General features: G+C 37.8%; 1 protein-coding gene across 3 annotated transcripts in view; it reads left to right on the top strand.

Moving 5' to 3' along the window:
* Window positions 1-3,335, top strand: part of MGAT4C (MGAT4 family member C) — a 740,042-nt gene extending 736,707 nt beyond the window's left edge. For all 3 annotated transcript variants that reach the window (XM_070407598.1, XM_070407599.1, XM_070407600.1), the window contains one exon: window positions 836-3,335. In XM_070407598.1, coding sequence (XP_070263699.1) covers window positions 836-1,977 — 1,142 coding nt within the window. In that variant the 3' untranslated portion in view covers window positions 1,978-3,335. The remainder of the gene's footprint in view (window positions 1-835) is intronic.
* The last annotated feature ends 17,584 nt before the right edge of the window (window positions 3,336-20,919 follow it).

Here is a 20,919-nt window from a genome sequence, read left to right as displayed (position 1 = left end):
AAGTGAAAATATTTCAATAGAAAGACAGATAACACTTCTCAGAGGCAAACTGCCACTTCACCAGGTTATATTTTATTCCTTAAAAATATCCAATTTCTAACTTTAGATTTAATTTTATCTGAATAAAAATTTTCCAGATAAAATTAACATAAAATGTGTTTCAAAATAGTAATATTCATGTGTTAGAACAATGTACCCTACATTTAAACTATAATGCAATTTTTCAAAATGAGCTTATACTATTGTTTGCATTCTAATTAACATACTGGATAAATTTCAAAATAAAGTTTTGAAGTCTAATTATGAATTCTTCTGATATAGGATAATACTGTGATTAAAGAAAAATGAAAATATGTGTCATATGGAAAATTTAAAACAATTAAAAGAATGAGTTACTCTTAATTTTCTTTTTCATAATTTGAGACTAGTTTGTCATGCTTAACTCTGAATTTCCTTCTTCTTTTGTAGTTTTTTTTCTTAAATAGTGTGGATATTATCTAAATATCTATCTTCTCTAATGGGTATAATAAGAACATTAAGCTGCAAAGCACTTTAAACCATATTTTTCATTTCACAAATGTTTTCAGCAATAGGACTCATATCATTGTGCTTAAGATGCAATTTTCCATAGAAATATCAATTATGTATAAACTACTATAGTTTTTATGTGTTAAGCATAATATTTTAATCACAAAATGTTCTATACATAATCATTTCCTAGATTTACTGAATATAGTAGCAGGCCTAAGGGGGAAATAACGTTTTGTTTCTTTTTATATGTTACTCGAAACCTATTTTACATTTAATTTGTCATCCTTCTGCATTCTTTGCTTAGGGTTTCTTACAATTGGACTTTCATCAGTGAAACGAAAAAAGGGAAACTATTTACTTGAGACAATCAAGTCAATTTTTGAGCAGTCCAGCTACGAAGAGCTGAAGGAAATCTCAGTGGTGGTGCATCTGGCAGACTTTAACTCATCCTGGCGTGAGGTCATGGTCCAGGATATTACACAAAAATTTGCCCACCATATTATTGCAGGAAGATTAGTAGTGATACATGCTCCAGAGGAATATTACCCCATCCTGGATGGTCTTAAAAGAAATTACAACGATCCGGAAGATAGAGTCAGATTTCGTTCCAAGCAAAATGTAGATTATGCTTTTCTGCTCAATTTTTGTGCCAATACGTCAGACTATTATGTGATGCTTGAAGATGACGTTCGATGTTCAAAAAATTTCTTAACTGCCATCAAGAAAGTCATTACATCCCTAGAAGGAACCTACTGGGTAACTCTTGAGTTTTCTAAGCTTGGTTACATTGGAAAACTTTATCATTCACATGATCTCCCACGTTTGGCACATTTTTTATTAATGTTTTATCAAGAAATGCCTTGTGACTGGCTATTGACTCATTTTAGGGGTCTGCTGGCTCAGAAAAATGTGATCCGTTTTAAACCATCTCTCTTTCAGCACATGGGTTATTATTCATCCTATAAAGGGACTGAGAATAAGCTGAAGGATGATGATTTTGAAGAGGAGTCATTTGACATCCCCGATAACCCTCCTGCGAGTCTATATACCAATATGAATGTTTTCGAAAATTATGATGCCAGCAAGGCTTATAGTAGCGTTGATGAATACTTTTGGGGGAAACCACCTTCAACAGGAGACACCTTTGTGATTGTTTTTGAAAATCCAATTGTAATTAAAAAAATTAAAGTGAGTACTGGAACAGAAGACCGGCAAAATGACATTTTACATCATGGAGCCCTCGATGTTGGGGAGAATGTTATACTTTTCAAACAAAGTAGACAATGTGATACTTACATAAGACTGGGGGAATTCAAAAATGGGAACTTTGAAATGTCAGATGTGAATCAAAAAATTCCATTTGATATAAAGTGTATAAGGATATACATTACCAAAACACAAAAAGAGTGGCTGATTATTCGGAGTATTAGCATTTGGACTTCTTAGTCAATTAAATCAACATGTCCAGTAACTGAAACAGGTCTTCCTGTTTCCTTTTTTTGTTACTTTCCTCTTCTGCTACCTTTGTCCTATGGAGGTAAAGCAACAGATGGGATATTTTAAAAGGAAGGTCAATCGCCTTGGCAGTTTTGATTTACATATCATCATCACCATTTTACTTACATATTCACTTGTATTTATTTCAACTTCTGAAGTTGAATATATAAGTTTACAGTTAATGCTTTCATTTATATTTTTAAGGTTATCATGTTAATTTCAAAATTTCAACTGAATGTCAAAAAAGGTGGCATGAAGGATGTAAAAAGGGAAAATGTGGTTTATTGGATGGTAAGTCTTGAAAAATAGTTGCCAACTGTGTACATTTCCTCAAAATTTATAATTTATTATATCATCAGATACCTTTTATTAAGAATCTCTGTGAATGTGCAGTTGGTTAGAATGATAATCTGCCCTTTTTCTTGTAAACTTGTTTCCATAGACTCTTGTGCATCTATAATAAATACCTCCTCATAAAAATGATGTCTTTACAACAGAATTTTGTGTGTAGATGGGGCAATAGAAAGAAAAAAAACTAAAAAATCTCTCTCCTGATTATTTATACAAAAGGGAACATTGGTCATTGTATAAAAACACTTAATCGGGCATCTATTATTAATTAATTTTCTGTGGAAAGCAGTCTTTTTCTAGTTTCCCTTTTGCAAAAGATAAATAGTTATGTCCAATATTTTCAGGTTACATTGGGTTCCTGCACTTAATAGAAGAAATCAGAGAAGTCCTATAGTTAGTTCATTCCTATAAACATTTTCAGTATATACAGAAAATTTTTAAAATTGATTTTTATATGTTTTATATTAAAAGTTGTATGATTGGAATCATATACTTTTGGGGTATTTAAATTAACACCTTATAAAGAAGAAAAGTAAGAAACATAGAAATCAGTTGCCTTTTCTACACTCAGAGTGAGTCCATAGCAAAGCCAGAGTGAGAGATCAGATGTTCTGACATCCAGACAATGTCCTTTCCCTCATGTGGAGATTGCTCCTCACACAATGTATGCTTTCTGTTCTCTGAAATATATGTTATGTTATCTGAAAAAGTTGGTATTATTTTTCCATAAGTCCTATTACTGTTCTGTGTAGTACTCCTAAAGTGTCCTAAATTATACCATGTACCCAAATGGTAAGCAAACGACTAAATTTTGTTATAAGGATAATTGTGACTACACCATTTGTCCATTAAAGCAATTCAGGACACCTTAGTGCATCCTAAAACATTGTTGTTGTTGTTTTTAGAATATACTGAACTTGTCTCATCCTTTCTATTTTTGACAAACAGCAAAGATGAAAAATGATAAAAATAAATGAAGACTACTTTGTGTGTGGATATGTGTTTATGTGTGTGCGTGTGTGTGAAGATTAGACTTGTGATACTTAGAATGAAAGAGAAATTCTTGTTCTTCCTTTCATCCTGACACAAAATTGTTAGGACCCACTGGTATGCTACAGTACAAAAAAAACTAGGAACTATTTTACTCAGTCTATCTAAATTGATTAAATGAGAAACTCAGATAAACTATTGGAAAATATTTTTCTTTAGTCCATACAATAGATATTTATATTTTGCACCCAGTTGCTATAATATTAAAGAAAATATTAACCTGTAAATATTAATATCTTATAACACATCTAAGTCCTAAAGTCATAGAAAAGAAGAACATGGCCACTAAGCTATGATCTTTTCATTGATTTGGAGAATACTTGCCACATAAAGATATTCTGTTTTCTTGGCTTGTCTTACCTGCTTTTATTAGCTGGCTAGTTGTATAGTATTCTACAAATATATAAGAAATTATAAGAAAAACTTTGTACTGCACTTTTAGTGATAAAAGGTATATGACAAAGGCCTGCAGTATCAAGATGTAGGCAGACTCCATGAAGTGAGTGGTAAACATTTACATATTCTTCTGAGAGTGATTAAAAAGACCAGCCATCTACACCACTTTTAGAAACTGCTTCAAGAAAGATTGCTGAGGATAACAGTGAAATTGGATGTTTGCTAGACAATTATAAATGCAAATGTAATCCAAAGAGGTTGCATTTAATCTTAAATTTGATCCTTTCATTACTGAAATCAGGTTTGAATTATCTAGTCAATCACTAAAGATTGTCTCCATGTTTCTCTATAGGTTGACTATAGGTCAGTGTTCTAAGGAAAAGACTTTGACAAAGAAAGTTTCTCCATTAAAGATCAGGGTGGCAAATTACCTTTCTCTTTCAAAAAGAAAATCTGAGCCAACATTTTTTACATGATTTAATATTGTATTTTCTATGTTTAAAAATTCTGAATGTGGCTCCAATAATTTCTCAGGCATAGAGCAGAAAGACAGTTATTAGGTTTAATTATATTCAATATGCTTTTAAGTAAGCATTACTTGATCTCTCTCTTTGAAGTAAGATTTTTTAAAATACATTATTTTCTTTTTTATAAATATCCAATGAAAAGGACTGGAAAGTGACATGAATAGTTATTTAGTTGCTATGAAAATAAGATACTCACAGGTTTCAAGCACAAACTATAGTATATACGTCACATGATGTCTCAATTTGTATATTTTATACTGAATAAAGGTTTTCTTATACTTAAAACTCTTCTCCTTAAGGGAGCCATTTCAGCATTTATGGTCATCAAAGAAAAGCATCTTATAAAAGCACAATAAAAATTTGGAAATACACATTTTTGGAAAATACACATTTTATCAGCAAGAATAGGTATGGATATAAAAAGTGTTAATGCAAGCACTCTTTCATTCTCATTAAAAAAAAAACTATAACTGTGCAATTTATAAAGTAGATATTTTCCAGGTATAAAAATATAATGTGGAAATCTATGTGTCATTTAGAACCATTTCTGTCCTACAGCCACACTTATAAGACTGGGACATTTCATTTCTTACTGAGCCAGTATTCTTTGGGAATTTTTATAAAGCTCTCATGGAAAAACTATGCCATACAATAATGGTATATATACAAAAACAAACATATCACTCAACATTTGTCAGTTTGTCAACGTGTGTTTTGAACATGGCACCCAAGATTAAAATTGAAAACATTATTCTCAATGTCCTCTAACAACTGAAAATAACAGTCTAATTATCTTCTTTTTTCTTATCTATATATTTATTTAATGCAGTCTAAAATTACATTTATTTTTATCACCATACTACTGACTAATAGAACCCATGCCAAACATTATGATATTAGTTAGTTGTATGATCTATGTATACATGTTTCATTTTTGAAGTTTTCATTTAATACTCAATATTAATTTTAAGAGAATTTCATCTTGTTTGAAGATATCTATTTTTTGCACCCAGTAGCAATCCTTTACTACTTTAACATAGCTCCCCAGTTTTCTGTTACCACAGATTTGATATTGTATACCTTTGTCTTCATAGGAGATACAATGGAAGGAGTAGGCAGACATGAGTTTGAAGCACAGGTCTTCAATTATAGCCTTCAGATATGAAAAAAAAAGTTATTTAGCCACTTTGAAATTCAGTTCCCTCATCTGTGAAATTGGAATTATTTTACCTGTGGAGGCTGTTAAGGCTAGACATGGGATAAACTCAGCAAGCAATGCTATGTTATGTATCTGTAAAAAGATATTGCCCTTTAAAACACAACCAGAAACCTCTATCCTGATTGAAAAAGTCATAAAGTTTACTAACCACTGGAAATGTCATCCAGCCAATGTTTTTCTCTTTTGTTCAGAAGAATGCCATGTAGCCTAGCCGGCATGGCTCAGTGGTTGAGCATCAAGCTAAGAGCCAAGATCTTAGGTTGATGCTCAGTAAATGTGAGAGAAACACATCTATCGGTTGCCTCCTGTGAGAGCCCTGACTAGATCGATTCATGGATCAGGGATCATGCCCTGGTTGTGGGCTTGATCTTCATTGGAGGACAGGAAAGAGGCAGCCAATCAATGATTCCTTTCATCATTGATATTTCTATCTCCCTTCCTCTCTGAAATCAATAAAAACATATTTTAAACAAGAATGTCATGTAGAATTATGGAAATGCTTTCCTAAATTAAAATATATTCTTTGCATTTTATTACTCCAGAAATGTTTTCCAAAATTTGTAACATTTATTGCTAATGTTAACATTGTAAATATTAATAATTTTATATATATATATATGTGACAATATTTCATGTATATGTATTTGTGTTATGAGAGAGATCCTTTAGCATGACTATTTTATCTTCCACACCTCAACTTATTCTTGTCTTTAGCTTTCTGGTTGTGTTCCCCCTAACCTGGCTTTTAGTTACATGTCCTTGCTCAAATACATGACATCCTCTGAAAATCCTATCTCATTAGAAAATCATATCTCTATTAGTGGCCTGGTGCACAAAATTTGTGCATGTGGGAGGGGAGTTCCCTCAGCCCAGCCTGCACCCGCTCCAATCAGGGACCCATTGGGACTGCTCACAATCTGGGACTGCTGGCTCCTAACTGCTCACCTGCCTGACTGATTGCCCCTAACTGCCTCTGCCTGCCTGCCTGCCTGATTGCCCCTAACCCCACTGCCTGCCTGCCAATTCTCCCCTAACCTCTCTGCCTGTCTGCCTAATCATCCCTAACTGCCCTCCCCTGCCGGACGGATCTTGCCCCAAATGGACCTCCACTGTTGGCCTGGTTGCCCCCAACTGCCCTTCCCTCCTGGCCTGATTGCCCCTAACTGCCTCTGCCTCAACCCCCACCACCATGGCATTTTCCAGAAGGAAGTCAGACGTCTGGAAGAAGGCTGGTTGACCCAGTCTAATTAGCATATTACCCTTTTATTAGTATAGATAGATTATATAGGATAGGATTGCTTAAATGTGGGTGGGGGAGTCTTTTTCAGCAGGAGGAGATGCTCTTGGCAGACAAAAATACATAATCCCTATATCTGGACTGATAGCCAGCCATGCATTATACTGCCAAGCCGGTCATTAAAAAATTGAACCGCTTTCTTACACCTTACACCAAATAGCTGTTGCCCTTAAAACCCCTCCTCAGCCCTCACCTGAGGTTCTGCCTTCAAAATTCACCCAGATTAGGTTCTGATTGGTCTGTTTCTATGCCAGTCAGCGTCAAAAGCTCCACCTCCTAGGCAGCCATTGGCTCCTTACAGTTCATCCAGATTTGGTTCTGATTGGTCAGTTTCTATGCCAGTCAGCATCTCTGGGCCTATCTCTAGGCCTGATCAGAGAGGCAGGGCCAATCAGCAGCCTGCTCAGAGGCTGGAGAGAAAGAGAGGCGTGGCTGCTGGACAGGCCTGGAGAGAAAGAGAGAGGCAAGGGCTGATCAACAGCTGCCACAGAGGCTGCGGACCAGACCCTGCTTCTCTCTCCAGGCCTCTCTCCAGGCCTGATCCACAGCCTCCTTGGCAGTCAGTGCTGGGTTGCCTTGCCCACAGTGGTGGCAGTCAGTGCTGGGTCACCATGGCAACCTACCACTGACTGCAGGACTGACTTCTGGTGGGTCGAGCCTTCGGTCACTTTGGACATACGGATGGATTTTTATATATTAGGATTAAGTTCTTTAAATCCCTTAAAAGCTTACATTTTTATTAGAGGATTTCATCGCTCTGAAAAGAGGATTCCTCATTTTAGAATTATAGGTTTATATTTATTTTATTTGAATTCTTAACATTTTGGTTAAAATATGAGTTTCATGGCATTTTTTACCCTAAAGACATTAAGATAACAAAGTCACACTTCCCCACAATTCTAGTCCAGGGGTCCTCAAACTACGGCCCTCGGGCCACATGCAAATACAAATATTGTATTTGTTCCCGTTTTGTTTTTTTACTTCAAAATAAGATATGTGTAGTGTGCATAGGAATTTGTTCATAGTTGTTTTTTTTTAAACTATAGTACGGCCTTCCAATGGTCTGAGGGACAGTGAACAGGCCCCCTGTTTAAAAAGTCAGAGGGTGCCGAAACCGGTTTGGCTCAGTGGATAGAGTGTCGGCCTGCAGACTGAAAGGTCCCAGGTTCAATTCCGATCAAGGGCATGTACCTAGGTTGCAGGCACATCCCCAGTGGGAGATGTGCAGGAGCCAGCTGATCGATGTTTCTCTCTCATCGATGTTTCTGACTCTCTATCTCTCTCCCTTCCTCTCTGTAAAAAATCAGTAAAATATATTTAAAAAAAAAAGTTATAGGACCCCTGCCCTAGTCCTTTCAACTTCATCATTCTGTTTATGTTTACCCTGATTTAAATACAGAGTAGAACTCACTTTATTTGTCCCTAAACTAGGCTGTTTTAATCTTGTATTTTGAACATTGAAATTGAAATGTAGATTTGAGGCCCTAGCTGGTTTGGCTCAGTGGATAGAGCTTCGGCCTCTGGACCAAAGTGTCCTGAGTTCCATTCCGGTCAAGAGCATTTACCTTGGTTGCAGGCTTCTTCCTGGCCCAGGCCCTGGTCAGGGCTCCTGCAGGAGGCAACCAATAAATGTGTTTCTCTCACACTGATCTTTATGTCTCTCCTACATGCTCTGTAAAAAAAATCAATGGAAAAATATCCTCGGGTGAGGATTAACAACACAAGAAAGAAAGGAAGAAAGAAAGAAATGCAGATTTGAGGAATTTTTAAAATAATTAGATCTGAACATAATTCTGAAAAAATACACCAAAGTAGACCTTTTTTATTTGAAAAAATGCTTCTGATTTGGATTTTACTCTATCTAAATAGTCTCTGTAAAGATTTACCCAAAAGTTAAATTCATTATGAGAGAGAATATGTAAATTATATATGCTCATAGAAATATAATCACATTAAGAATATAGCATGTTCAAATTTCATGTCTTAAAAGAGGAAAAACGATATCCTAAATAGCCATCTCTTTAAAATAGATGAATTAAAGACACAGTAATATGATTCTCAATATTTTTGTCTGAAATTAATATTTCTATGAAGCATACTTTACTCTCATTAAATTTAATATGCAGTATAGTATCACCTTATTTAATGGTTGTTTAAGAGTTAACAATGACAGTGAATAAACAAAATTCAGAAACTTAGTCTATACTTTCAATATATTCTGTGTTACCATAGCTTAAATTACAATAGCCAACATAACCTATAATCATTCTGCCTAGTTCCAGATAAGTACAATTTTATACAATGTATAAAAGTCATCAAACATCAATATATAAGTAAAACAATGGAGGCTGTCAGCACTTAATATGGAAACCTAACTATTGCAAAAATATTTAATTTATGGTCAAAGGTCTGGAAGTGATGCAGGGAATTTTTCTCTTCTATCTTCTCCCTCACTTCATTGGTCAACAATGAAATAAAATACTTGCACTTCTTCACAGAAATATATAACAATCCCATTTTTAATCTCCAAGGCTTTAAACTCTATTGCAACCCAGACATTTAAAAATACTTTATTATAATTCATCTGAGGCAATTTTCTTATTGAGTAATCTATTTTCTCTATGGGATGTCCTAACTATTTGAAAAAAAGCTCTTGATATATATTACATGTATCTATTTCCCCATGGAATATTTCACCTTTGTTTAACTATTTAACCTGTCTTATTTTCTCATTATTATAGCTTCCTCCTACTTTTAAATATATTTATTTTTTTACACTTAAACATTGTTATTCCACATTGTTTACTTTATCAGTAAATGAGAGTGTATTTCCACCTAAAAAGTTAAAATGATGACCTTGATTTCTTTACCAGTATTTATCTTTTAAAGTAATCTGTTTTAGATTCTATGTTACTTATGTTGTTGGTCAGTATAAGACAAATGAGATGGTAATAACTGTGGGCAGAATTATTAATTACTAAATGAACTTAAACTGCATCTTACACTTTAACAATTAGTGCTTTTGAAAGGTATTGAGGGTTTACACCTTTCCCTCTATTTGTATCACATTGGATCTAGTCTTCAATTATAATTATTTATCTAAAAATAGGTATTCTAAGGGAAAAAATATAAGAATAGTTTCCTAGAAGGTCATGTCCTTGATATATAAATCAGCTTAAGACAGTTATTTAAAAGAAAGCAAACTGATCTCTGCTAGTGAAATAAGCAAAATGTTCTCCCTAAGTAAACATATCTACAACCTTAATTTTACATAAAATCAAAATAAAGAAGTATTCTCATTTGAAGTAAATACAGTGGGGCCTTGACTTACGAGTGTCCCGAGATACCAGCTGTCTCTCGGCCGATTTTTTGCATTGAGTTGACAGAGTAATTTGAGTTAACAAGCTCCTTAATGAGCTCGGTCTCAGAACGAATTAACTCGTGAGTCAAGGCCCCACTGTATCCAAATTTTTAAAAGAAAATAATTCTATTAATACAATTTTAACTTATATTTGCAACATTTCCTAAGTTCTCAATTATATGTAACTGGGCACAAAATATTTGTTTTGCATGTGGTATCTTCATCCATCATAAATTAGTCATCAACCATGACCTTCTTAATATTCTTAAAAATCACTTTGAAGAACCGGTTACTTTGAGAAAAGATTTGGAAAATCTTTTACTAATAATCAAGATTTTTGAAACTTAAGTGTGTATTTTAAATATTTGTAAGTTAATGGATGGAGATCTGTTTAGTTAAATGCATAAACCAAAGTTGTTATGCCCAGATTTCAGGATCCCCAAGAAACCACACCAGGGAGCCAGCCATGTCCGATGCAAAAGCATAAGAGTCTGTATTCGAGCTAGCTCGGCTCCCCCACCTTGCCGACACAGCAGCAGGAAGCAGAGAGAGAGAGAACTCTGTGTGGAGAGGGGTTTTATAGGGGGTTGGAGTAAGGGGAGGAGAAAGGGCTGTGGGCCTTGCCGATTGGCCAGGTGCAAGTCGGTGTCTTGTTCCTGGGTGTGGCTAGCAGAGGCTTAGACTTCTGGGAAGAAGCTCCTTGCCAAGCACATGGCCAAGGTAAGATGGAGGGCCTAGCCCTTACCCTGGGGCAAGATGGAGGGCCTAGCCCTTACCCTGGGGCAAGATGGAGGGCCTAGCCCTCGCCCTTTCAAGTATTTCTACCTTTAACTTTCTGCTAATTTACAGAGTAGGCAAGAAACAGCCTCAAAATATCCCTTTTAACATCAAATAGCTATCAAATGAATGATAATAACAACCTATCGTTAATTACACTTGAACTGTTGATTAGGTGCTCCTTTTAAATGTTGTGGTAGGAGATCTGTTTGAGCATCTAGGGAGCGCAAGAATCACAACCGGATAAATGTTATATACATGAGCTGAAAGATTTCAGAAGGAAAGCTTACTTCAAGATTTGCCTAATGCAAGTTGTTTTTGTCCCTCTCAGCATTACATATTAATATGGCTCAACTTTTTGGTCTATAAAACTCCTCAAATTTTTATTCTAATCAAAAATTTATTCTTGTGTCAAAAGACAATTTAGATGCTTTTACTTACTTGCCGAAGTAGATTAATCTTATTCTTAAGGAAATCAGAATTCTAGATTAGTCCCGAAGCTCTATTTTGCTATGTCATTTTACTAAATGGATAAACTATATCCTGCCATGGTGAGCTACAAGATGTCTAAAATAATTTGGGAAATAATGAGTCTGTGTTATGTGTAGTCTATAAAACCAATAAAAATGTAAGTGCCCTTCTAGGTAAAGTAACCTACACTGATTATCTTTGAAAGGTAAAAATATCATTTTTAAATATTTTATGAAAATATCTTGAAAGGACAGAACAAGGCTGATAACCGTGTTCCTAACTCCCCTTCAAGCAAAAGCCATAGAATGTATCAGTTGCTCAGCCAGCCCTTATCTCAGCCAATAGGAACGCAAGGAAACTAGCCCAAGGCCAAAAGTATGCTAGCCACCTCCTGTCTTTGTGTAACCAGACCCTAGCTGCACCCTGCCCTTGCGTCATTAGCCCCCGGCACTCACTCAGCCAACCGGAATCGGCCAAATCAGTGGTCCGAGTGAGCCCCCACCCCCTGACCCAAGCCCTATAAATTCTTTGTTCTTCCAAGACTCCGGGCTCTCTTGCTTCCTGTCACTCCACTGTGTCAGTGAGGGAGGCAGAGGGACCAAACTAGCTAGTTTGAATAAATGACTCTTTGCTTTTGCATCGGACTCGGCTCCCTGGTGGTCTGTCTTTGGGGATTTTGAAATCTGGGCATAACATTTGGGGGCCCGTCCGGGATTCCCAAGACCCACAAGGGACCCCACTCCGGAGGGTCTGCTAACCGCGGTAAGTGTCTGTGTGTCCTCTGTTCTGTTCTGTACGAGCTCGCTTCTGTAATCTGTGCCTGATAAAGATCTAAGTGGACGCACGGGTGGATCTCAGGCAGGAGGAGTCAGGGGACGCCTTGGCCCTCCGTCTGGAGGGGTGTAAAAACCCCTCACGAGGGGAGTGGACTCCCTTCAAACCTCTGAACCTCTGGGACGTGGCGGGTCGCTCCCGCTGATTGGCAAACGGCCATCGTCCAGTTTTCTTCCGTGGGGGCGGAAGGCTGTTCTTAAATGTCTTTGTCTGTCTGGTGTCTATGTTCTTTTGTCTAATTTTATGGACTCACTGGACGGACGTTATGGGACAGACTCAAACTACTCCTTTAAGCATTATGGTCATTTTAAAGTCAAAAGCTAGACCAAACCTACTTGCCAGCCTCAGGTGTGGTTTCCCAGAACTGCTGGGAACTTGGGACCTTGAAGCTTACTGAATTCAAATGATAAAAAACTTATGTCTTGCATTTTTGAGGTTTATTCTTAAAAATGTTACTGCTTAAAAAATGCTGAATATTTGACTTGCCAGCTAAAAGTTTAAAATTCAAACTGAATTGGGAAAAATTGTATATTGTGGTAGCTGAATGCCTTTGCTGAATGAATATCTGGTGAAAGAGTATAAATGTAAAGAAGAGAGCCTGCCCTCTCCGCTCCTTTATGTGGCTTCACAACTTTGGTCAGGCAGGCATCTGAGTGAGAATCTATAAAAATGAATCACCCCCTCCCTTGTCTGTCTCTCGTCACAGATCATCATGAGGTCGGGACAAAATAAACCTGCTGTTCTTAATTACATGTTAAAAAATTTTTAAAGAGGTACAATAGAGATTATAGAATTGGAATAAATGCTGAAACATTGAAAAAGCATGAGTGGACAGCTGTTTGTTTGTATGGAACTAGCCAATTTGCTGCCGAGAGGAGGCACTGGATGCAGTCTTAACTCCTCCGGTAGGTTCTCACCAAAACGTTGGTCAAGAATTCTATTCTAGGACATGGGTGCCAGGAGTGCCCCCACGCCTGTCTGGGGAGTTGGGCATTGTTTTGTTTACCTACTCAGCTCCAATCTAGGCTAGTCTACTAAGAGAGTGTGAATACAAATGTTTTGTCTATTGACTGCTCATTACTAGTCTGTGTAAAGTGAAAATTACTTTGATTTATTTTGCATTTCTGTTAATTCATCTAGCTGAACGTTTGGGCTGGACCCCGAAATAGTCTGCAAAATCTCTTAGCAGCTGCGAGAATCATTTTTGTTCTCAGAGTCTTTTGCTCACTATTAAAGGGGAATCCGCCCACTTAGTTAATATAAATTTCTATCAGTTGCTCTCTCCTGGGTTATAAATTCGCTGTATTAAATTGAAATTTTAAAATTCTAGGATAGAATTAAAAGCTAGCTAAATTCCAAGATTGCTTGTAAAAAAAGCAAGAAAGAAGTCTTTTCAAGTTAACTGTTTGCTTAGCAAATTAACAAAGTAGCAAATTTCAAAGAACTTGTTATTCATGGTTTTCTTTTCTCTTTAGTGGACAGCTCCACAGGTCTTGGAGAGATTTACTGCCTGTGACTGTATTTTGTTTAACTTGCTGTTTTCAATTGGTCTTTCCCTTCCTCCCTCATCCTGATTCTGAAAGCATCTGTAACTGAATGTTACAGATGCACCTGTTATATTTCCAGGCCGACTCTGTGAGGAAAAGCAATCTAGCCTGGGCTGAGAGAAAGAGGGCGGGGGTGTTGGCAGTTAAGTTACTAGCTGCAGACCTAACAGGTCTTATCAATGAACTTCAAGGTCACAAGAAGTAACTATAAACAATGTAGTCTTTCTCTGCCCTGGGTTATTCTTTTTAACCCTTCCAATGCTAAATTAGACCAATACCTGTTCTTAGTTTGATCACAAAAGGTCTAGATATATCTTAAAAGTAAAAATACATTTAAAATGTATTAAAACCCGCAGCCGCCCTGGTGATTTAGAACTGTTTGCCAGGCAGACTCAGCCCCTGAGAGCCAGGTCAAAGAAGGGGGGGGCTGAATGCCTGAGCTTCCCGCAAGGCCCTGAAGCCCCTGGTGGAGAAGAAGCGGCGTGTGTGCAGATCAACGAGAGCCTACAGGAGCTGCAGCAGCTGCTGGCGGACACCGAGGTGCTGGAGCTGACGGTGCTGCGGGTGCTGCAGGGCAGGGTTTGTGGATGCGAGCAGCTGCAGGCAGAAGCCAGCAAGCGCTTCGCTGCAGGCTACATCCAGTGAACCCCCTGCTTGAGTCCATACCACTGTGAAAGGGCAGTGGCTTCCGAGATTTGCTGGAGGACGCTCTAGCTGGGCCCCGGAAGACCCTAGGTGGAGCAGCTGGCTCACAGGAGGGGCTGATATCCCCTTCAAGTGCATTCCCTTGAAAAAGGCCTGATTGCTGCTCTGCCACAAAGGGAACTGGTAGAAAGGCAAGAAAGCAGGGCCCTAAGGGTTAACAAAAAGGCACTCTCCCTGGACCTGGAAGCCATCAGTACTTTGAAATTCTCCAAGAGAGGAGGAGTCTAACTCAGAAACTAGCCGAAACCTCGTTGGGTTAGAAGAACCGGAGCTGCATATTGAACTTATAGACTGTAGTTTGCTAAGCAGAGGTCCAAGCCCAGTTATATAGGGGTTATATAGAAGTTAAACTACCTGTGTACAACAAAACAACTTTCTCCTGTGCCAGAATACATTTTAAGAAAATTGAATGCATAATAGACCAGTAAACTAGGACAAGTAGAATAGAGAAACTAAGCAGAAATCCTATCTTCCCTAAGCCAATAACATTTGGGAGCAAATGCTTTGCATTTGCCTCCCTAAACAAAGGTTAAATCGTTTATGTCAATCTGATTAGTGTCATTTGTTGTCCACACCCAGGGACAAATGAAATTAGAAAATAAACCTTATTTTGATTAATTCTTTTATTCAGGAAGAGCCAACCCGGTCCCTCCCTGCAACATGAATGATAAAATGTATATTAAAAAATTTTAAAATTGCTCAAACCTCGCTGCCTTGAATCCAGTTCTGCGTGTGTAAGAAGGGACAGAGTAAAATTTAGTAGCAGAAGTAAAGAGGCAGGCAGAGCAGAAGCAGGCCAGAAGAAGGCAAGGCCATCCAAACCACCCAGCCGCTATTAGCCAGAGCCGCCTGAGGCAGACCTCCTCGGACTGGCAGCAGCTGATACCGACTAGGACAGACTGGGCTTTTTCCAACTGAGCCCCCATGAGCCGATGGTCAAAATGAAAATCGAGGGCCAGACTGTGAACTTTATGATTGATACAGCGGCAGAGCACTCGATAGTTACTCGGAAGGTACCTCCCCTCTCAGGGCAGGAAGTCACCATTATTGAAGCTACCGGTAGGTACCACAGCTGCAGACTATTCTGCTGCCCCTGCCAATATCAGTTAGGCGGCCACCAGGTGGTTCATGAATTCCTATATTTACCAGTTGACCTGGTCCCTCGAATGGAAGCAGAAACCACTTTTGCCCCAGATGGCTCAGCACAGCCTTGCCTAGATGAAAAGACCTCTCCAATGATCCTGTCCTTAGCAGTGCCGAGAGAGGAAGAATGGAGACTTTACACCCCCCAGCCAAAGGCCTCCGCATCTGTTCCTGTCAGACCACAATCAGGGGACTCGGGCAATGTTCCTGTTATCTGCCAAAATTCCCAAGACTGTAAAAATACTTGTTCACTGAAAAGGTATAAATATAAATATTTATTTAATGCTTATATATCTACTTAGATATAAATACTTATAAATAAATAAAAACCCCTGTTAATTTCCTGGTGTATTTTGGAGCAGCCTATTCAGTCTTGACAGAGCCAATGGGACCAGTAACATCTAAGAAGGCACCAGTTCTAAGAGCCACCGGACAAACTGCCTTTTTCCTTGGACATCAAAGAGGACTGTGGACCTCAGAAAAAACACGGTAACTCATTCGTTTCTAGTCATGCCAGAATGCCTGTACCCCTTACTTGGACATAATCTCTTACAAAAATTACAAGCCACCCATAAGCTTATTCGAGATGCCCTGCCAGTGCCACCTCGGACTCTGTACATCCTTTCCAGCCTGGGGACTCAATGTAGATAAAGAAGTTCACGACTCCAGGACTCACCCCAACTTGAAAAGGACTATACCTGCAGAAAGTTGTATAATAAACTCAGATGATGCCTGCATCTTCATAGACATGGCTTCAGAAAGACAAGGACAATTTTACCTTATATAGAAAGATCAAAAAATGGACTTTAATCACCTCCCTAAAATGTTTGTATAGCCCTGCCATATCTCATGTTTAGTAGCAGAGGATTTGGCTGCCCGAAGTAGCCATGATGCCAATATTATGTTTCATTGTATTAATATGTTATATTAACCTTTGATTCTCTTACAGGTTTAAATGTAGCTATAGCTGTGAACCGGTGATGGTCTACAGTCCATGGTAATCTTTGGAAATAACTAGCAAGTGTCCAGTCTCCCACACTGAGGAACATTGTTATAGCTATATGTTAGCGATCCTGAAAGGGGACTGTGTGGGGTGAACCCCAAGAGTAGAAGATGTCTGACTGCCAAGAGGGCAGGTGCCCAACTGGGCAAAGAAGAATACCCATCAGGTTTTGGTCTCTATTAAGAGACAGCTAACAGTTGGCAGCCTGTACTGTCAGGGATGGTACAAACCTCGGCTGTAGAGAGCTGAAAAAAGCCTATTTGGAATAAAAGGTCTAAAGCATGGTTGTGCATTTTTAAAGGACATACAAAGAAGGTTTAAAAGCTAATCTAAAAATATAAAATTTAAAACGGTTGTATATATAATAAAAAAAAAAAAGAAAAACATTGAAAGGACTAACAAGAAAAATAAAAAAATCTTAAAACAAATCAGTATGTTTTTCTCCTTATATAATTCCTCTAAAATCTGGCAATGCTTAATAAATCATAGCATTACATTTCTTTGCATAAAATCAATAAGACCAATTTTTAATAATAATTTTATTAACCAAAAACTTTAACTGGAATATCATGTTTTAAAAAAACCTATCTAAACTCTGAAGATTTAAAGCCAATAAAAATGCCACAGAAAAAGCCTGGTATCCTGCTTAAAAGCCCTGAAGATAGCTGACGCTGGAGCGTCAAGCCCATGCCCTACCATCACTGGCGGTTGGTCAGAGTAGAAGGGGAGCAATAAGGATGCCTCTGCATCCCTGCGGAACCCCCACTCACTCTGGGCCGCAACAAGTAGGAGGGCTACTGAGATGGGCTTAAAGCCTAAAGCGTAAGCTCAGATGGAGTTGCTACAGGTGAGGGATTCACCTAACTCAGCAGATACTGCAGGCAGGCCTGATGGCGACTGAATGGCTTAGCTTCCTGGCCCTACGGGGCACGTTAAGATTCAGTCATGAAATTCCAGCAAAGGTAGTCAATTACCATTCTTATTATATTTATGCAAACATCAGGCCAAATTAAATACAGTAGATAAATTAATATTAATTTAGCTTTTTGATAGCCATAAAAAAATTTAAAAAAAAAAATCCTATTTCAAGAAAGGTTGTTAAAACTAAAATAATTTCTTTCCCTTCCACCGGACCATTTATTATAGTTTGTCTCTACCAGATCACAAGCCCAGCTCCTTCTATGCCCAAGAAAGCAGGGAGCCTGACTGGAAGGTGACCTCTAACCAGACACACCTGCTGCAGATCACCCTCAAGAAGACAGCAGACCTCGGCGGACCCCTTATAATCCTCCTAATGCTGTTGACTTTCAGCCCTTGCATTATTAACAGACTAATCCAATTTGTCAAGAAATATATAAAATAATTCAATTAATAATTCAATCCATCTCATGATTAAGCCAAAAGTTCCAAAACAAGGGGGGAATGAAAAAACAGAACAAGGCTGATAACCATGTTCCTAACTCCCCTTCAAGCAAAAGCCATAGAATGTATCAGTTGCTCAGCCAGCCCTTATCTCAGCCAATAGAAACGCAAAAAAACTAGCCCAAAGCCAAAAGTATGCTAGCCACCTCCTGTCTTTGTGTAACCAAACCCTAGCTGCACCCTGCCCTTGCGTCATTAGCCCCCGGCACTCACTCAGCCAACCGGAATCAGCCAAATCAGTGGTCCAAATGAGCCCCCACCCCCTGACCCAAGCCCTATAAATTCTTTGTTCTTCCAAGACTCCGGGCTCTCTTGCTTCCTGTCACTCCACTGTGTCAGTGAAGAAGGCAGAAGGACCAAACTAGCTAGTTTGAATAAATGACTCTTTGCTTTTGCATCAAACTCGGCTCCCTGGTAATCTGTCTTTGGGGATTTTGAAATCTAGGCATAACAGTCTCTCAATTAGCCAATTCAGTTTAATGGAGATAATGTTACATATTATTCATCAACATATTACCTAATAAGTAGGTGCTTAATAAGTAGTGATCTGATACACTTCTAAAAATAGCTGTCAAAATACTATTCATAGTGTCACTCTAATATTTAGTGTTTCATTTTATAAGAAGAAAGTGATGTTTTAAAAATTATTTTTATAATACATATTTTATTATTACAAATATGTTTATATCACTATTAATATAAATAATTTAATGTATTATAAATATATATTTTCCACCATTTTTCTGATTTCCATAAGTGAATTAAAAAATCGTTGTAATGAAATTTACACATTGCTTTCCCAATATAATATTTTACAAGGTACAGTTTTACTTAAAACAAGCAACAATGCCCAAGCCACTGCTTTATTTTGTTTTAATCATATAATCATAATTTATATGATTGATTATGTTTTACTCACTGATGCAGGGGGTCCCTCAGGGGTGAGGACGAGGGAGCCCCAACGCACTAGAGTGTCTGCATGCATGACTCCGGAGACCAGGTTCAGTGACGGAGATCCGTTTCATTGAGGAACTACAGGGGTATATATAGCATGAAGGGACCAATCAGAGGGAGACACATTGCTACAGGCGACCAATGGCTGAAAGGCTGGGGTACTGTGCACGTGGCTCTAGGAGTTCATTCAGACGGGCGTTGCTACTTCCTGGTGTGCTGAGGAAGCATGTCATGGTGGAGTGTGCTCACAACATTGCATCAGCCGCAGCTGAGACATACTTCCCGAGCTCTACGTACAAGTCACTAATGTTTTAGGAGTAATAGAGATAGACATTGTATTGCACATTTTTAGTAAGTTAACAAACCAGTTCTATATGCTATGTCAACATTCTTGATTAATCAATTTATTGATCTGACCATATAAAATACAATGTAAAATATATATTTTTTAAAATATATTTTTATTGATTTCAGAGAGGAAGGGAAAGGGGAGAGAGAGATACAAACATCAATGATGAGAGAGAAGCATTGGTCAGCTGCCTCCTGCACGCCCCCTACTGGGGACTGAGCCTGCAACCCTTGTCATGTGCCCTTGACCAGAATTGAACCTGGGACCCTTCAGTTCATGGGCCTCTTTCCACTAAGCCAAACTGGCTAGGGCACAAAGTAAAATATGAATCCATTTTATTTCAAAGCAATATAAGAGTTGGATAATAAAAATATTGAGAATTTGGAATAGTCTAAGCATACTACATTTAATTAATTACATTACTGCTTTTCATAATAGTGTATTCAGCACAGAAAAATTATTCAAATGAGTGCACATAGGGAAGTTAGTTATGTCCAGGTAGACTTTAAAATAACAAGAACAATATGGAGGTGGTATAGCTAGATTATGCTAACAGTTGAGAGGTTTAAAAGTAGTCTAGGAGGATTTTTAATCAATGTGTCTACATTAATAATCACTTTAATGTCTTCCACTGACTTGACACAACAATTTACTTATACTTCCAAGAAATTAAAATAGAAATCTAATTTTGTCAAGTTTTCTTTTTTATACAGTTGATTATGTTAGTCAGTCTACCAGATGTTTCAAAACTTACCTTGATTAAATCCTTAATGAAACTGACTATCAATCTATTAAAGAGAAATAAAAATCAATATTGGTCATTATGCAAGCAAAACCCCTAGAGGGATTATTGAACTTTATCTCATTTAATTATTTATTAGCTTAATTGATCTGAGAAAAATATTGACACAACTAATGTTAATGAATTAATATTTCCTTAGACATTATTTAAATAATATTAATAATTCATATTTAAGAGAGGGTAGGAGAGGAGACCACAGAATGAGACTAAGTTATCTAGTTCCAAATAAAAGGCATCTGAGCTGATAAGAAATGGAAACAAAACAAGCCTTCACAAATTACAGATGTTAGTTAGGCCTGGCATCAAGAACAGGGCTTAAGCACAAACAGCATGTTCTCAGCAACTATGGGACGCAATGCCAAGACTTTGTGTTTATTTTATTATTTTATTTAATAAGTGAAACAATATTATGAAATAACAATATCATTAAGCCTAACAGCATATAAGAAAATTGGGATTTAGTAACTCACACAAGGTCATCTACACTAATAAAAGAGAAACATGGTAATTAGCGTACGACCGCTACCCTTCCCATTGGCTAATCAGCATATCCTTATGCAAATTAACTGTCAGCCAAGATGGTGGCCGGCAGCCATGCACTGAAGCGAGCAGGGACGCTTGCTTGCTCCAGTGACGGCAAACTCCAACATTCCCCGTCTTCCGCTGCCGGCCTCTCAGCTGCA

Source organism: Myotis yumanensis, unplaced genomic scaffold, assembly GCF_028538775.1.
Source record: "Myotis yumanensis isolate MYYU_CA2020_CCGP unplaced genomic scaffold, mMyoYum1.0.hap1 SCAF_3, whole genome shotgun sequence".
NCBI lineage: Eukaryota > Metazoa > Chordata > Mammalia > Chiroptera > Vespertilionidae > Myotis > Myotis yumanensis.
Note: the sequence above shows the minus strand (reverse complement) of the source record. Positions and strands in the feature narration are given on the sequence as shown.